We start from the raw sequence: 3,023 nt of genomic DNA, 5'->3' as shown, positions 1-3,023 counted from the left end.
TGCTGCTGCTGGTGCTGCTCAGTGAAATAGCACGTCTTCTTCCACCGCGAGCTGGAGGCGGCAGCAGCAGTACGTGCTGCTGCTGCTGCTGCTGCTGCTGCTGCTGCTGCTGGTGAAAAACGCCAATGCGCTGCAGCACAGCCCTGTAAACAACACACAGCAGCGACAAGCAGGAAGCTGCTGCAACAGCAGCAGCAGCTACAGCAGCAGCAGCAGCAGCAGCTACAGAAGCAGCAGCAGCAGCAGCTACAGAAGCAGCAGCAGCAGCAGCTACAGCAGCAGCAACAACAATAACGCCAGGACCAGCAGTAGCGGCACCAGCAGCAGAAGCAAAGGCAGCCGCTGCAGCAGCAAGAGCAGCAACAAAGACAGCAACACCAACAGCAACAGCAGCAGCAGCAGCTCACATTCTAGCAGCAGCTCTGTGTTTTGCTGCTGCCCCCCAATACACTAAAACTCTCCTCATTTGCTGCTGATGTCTGAGCAGCAGCTGCTGCTGCAGCCGCTGCTGCGCCTCTTGGCGCTGCTGCTGTCGCTGCAGCGCGAGGCCTTGCCACTCCAAGAAGACGTGCTGCAGCAAGACAGCAGCAATCTGCTGCTGCCGCTGCTGCTGCTGCTGCTGCAGCTCTGCTGCTGCTCGGTGAAGCCTGCTGCGCTCAGAGGCGTAGGCCCGCCAGAAAGACAGCAAGTGACCTGCAGATACACCCCAATACTGCTGCAGCGCGAAGCAACTTATTCCAGCAGCTGCTGCAGCAGCAACAGCAGCAGCAGCAGCAGCTGCTGCTGCTGCTGCTGCAACGGCTAAGCAGCAGCAGCACGTGGCGGGGCATAAAGGAGTAGTAGATGCAGCAATAACCCGATAGCGGCAGCAGCGGAAACACCAGCAGCAGTTGCTGCAGCAACTGCAGCAGCAACTGCAGCAGCAACTGCAGCAGCAACTGCAGCAGCAACTGCCGCAGCAACTGGTGCAGCAACTGGCGCAGCAACTGCAGCAGCAACTGCAGCAGCAACAGCAGCAGGAATCTTACTTCTGCGGCGCATTTGCTGCATCATGAAGAAGTGCTGCAGCAGCGCGTTTGCTGCCTGGGCGTAGCGACAGAGGGAGCGCCAGTGGCCCCACAGAGACTGCAGCAGCAGCAGCCTGTGCTGCTGCTGCACTGCTGCTGCAGCAAGCCCTAGCCGCCGACCCTTTGCTGCTGCAGCAACCATCTGCTGCAACGACCAACGCAACAACCGCTGCTGCTGCTGCTGCTGCACCTGCTGCCCGCATGCACGCACGCGCTTCTCCCGCCTCCAGTACGCGAGCCACTGCAGCAGCACTGCTGCTTGCTGCAGCACAACAACAGCAGCAGCAGCAGCAGCAGCAGCAACACGAAGCAACCAAATCGTTTCCTATGACAAGCAGCAAGTGCTGTAGAGGCCCCATACCCCCGCGTACGTAGCAGCAAACAAAGGAGGAGCAGCAGCAGCAGCAGCAGGAGAAACAGCCGTAGCAGCAGCTGCAGCAGCAGCAGCAGGAGACCCATGAGCAGCAGCAGCAGCAAACCAAGCACCACCAGCAGCAGCATCCACAGCAGTAGCATCAAACCAAGCATCAGCAGCAGCAACAGCAGCAGCACCAACAGCAGCAGCAGCAGCAGCAGCAGCAGCAGCAGCAGCAGCAGCATGTTACCTGGCGTTGCTGCAGCAGTTTCAAGAATTCTTCTGCGCGCAGTATACACCAGGCCCTCCATTCCTCTTCTTGCTGCTGCTCATGCATCAGCAGCAGCACCCGCCGCAGCTTCCATTGCTGCTGCAGCAGCAGCGCTTGCTGCTGCAGCTGCTGCCCGTCCCTCTCCTCATATAGAGCTAGCCGCCACGCAGCAAACCAACGACGTAGCTGCAGCAGCTGCAGCGCAGCAGCAGCTTTTCGCTGCTGCTGCTGCTGCTGCAGCGCTCTAACCCACAGACGCAGACACCCCAGCAGCAGCAGCTGAGGGCCCCTCTCTTCGCGCTGCTGCTGCACTGCTGCTGCTGCTCTTGCTGCATGCTGTCTTGCTGCTGCGAACCCCCGCCAAGCAGCAAACGAGGTGTACAGACACTGCAACTCCTCCTGCTGCTTCCGTGCTGCAGCAAACTGCTGCAGCTTCTGCTGCTGCAACGCGTGCTGCTGCATGCGCTGCAGCACCAGGCCGCAGCGAACCTCCACAGCACTGAAGACAACAGCAGCAGCAGCAGCAGCAGCAGCAGCAAAGACAGCAGCAACAGTAGCAGCAGCAACAGAGGCATCCACAGCAGCAAGAGCAGCAGCAGCAGCAGCAATGAGTGCGTGCGTTTCTGACTGTTGTCTGGGTTTTTATTTGTTTTTCTGTGTTTGTCTTTGTTGTTGTTTGTTTCTGTTTTTGTTTTTATTATTTTTATTTTTGTCTCTCTCTATCTCTATTTCTGTCTCCTTTCTCTCTTTGTCTCTCTCTGTCTCCTCCTGTCTCCTTTCTGTATTTGTTTCTCTCTATATGTCTCCTTTCTGTCTCTATCTGTCTCTTTATTCTTTTTTATTTTTTTCTGTCTTTGTATCTGTCTCCTTTCTTTATATATATGTGTTTCTATCTTACTGCTTGACTTGCTGCAGTCGCTGCTGCAGCTGCTGCCCTGCTGCTGCTCGCAGCAGCTGCTGCAGCTTCCTGCTGCGGTGAGCCCGTTGCTGTAGCAGCTGAAGGGCCTCTCGCTGCTGCTGCTGCTGCAGTCGCCAAACGCATGCAATCAGCAGCAGAATGCTGCGCCGCAGACAAGCAGCAAAGCGGAGAGCAGCAAATGCCCGCTGCTGCAGCAGCTCGTTATAAAAGCAGCAGCACTGCAGCAGGTCCCGCCACGCATGAAACATTACTCGCTTCTGCTGCTGCTGCTGCTGCTGCTGCAACAGATGCATCTGCTGCTGTCTTGCTGCATGCGCTCGCAGAACCTGCAGCAGCAAATGAACACACAGCCACCCTGTCGGCGCTCAGCTGCTGCAGCTCTTGCTGCTGCTGTTGCTGCACCAGCAGCAG

The 3,023-nt window shown here is 57.4% G+C and overlaps 1 protein-coding gene across 1 annotated transcript in view; it reads right to left on the bottom strand.

Moving 5' to 3' along the window:
• EMH_0033860 (uncharacterized protein) overlaps window positions 1-3,023 on the bottom strand; it is a gene marked incomplete at both ends in the record, with an annotated part of 8,749 nt that overhangs the window by 1,936 nt on the left and 3,790 nt on the right. Inside the window, 5 exons of the mRNA XM_013494798.1 lie at window positions 46-143; window positions 408-693; window positions 1,029-1,329; window positions 1,673-2,192; window positions 2,592-2,938. Coding sequence (XP_013350252.1) covers window positions 46-143; window positions 408-693; window positions 1,029-1,329; window positions 1,673-2,192; window positions 2,592-2,938 — 1,552 coding nt within the window. The remainder of the gene's footprint in view (window positions 1-45; window positions 144-407; window positions 694-1,028; window positions 1,330-1,672; window positions 2,193-2,591; window positions 2,939-3,023) is intronic.

The sequence above is a fragment of the Eimeria mitis genome, genomic scaffold (assembly GCF_000499745.2).
Source record: "Eimeria mitis Houghton genomic scaffold, Emh_scaff1290, whole genome shotgun sequence".
NCBI classification, from domain to species: domain Eukaryota; phylum Apicomplexa; class Conoidasida; order Eucoccidiorida; family Eimeriidae; genus Eimeria; species Eimeria mitis.
The sequence above is the reverse complement of the archived record's forward strand: the minus strand, read 5'-3'. Positions and strand labels throughout refer to the sequence as shown.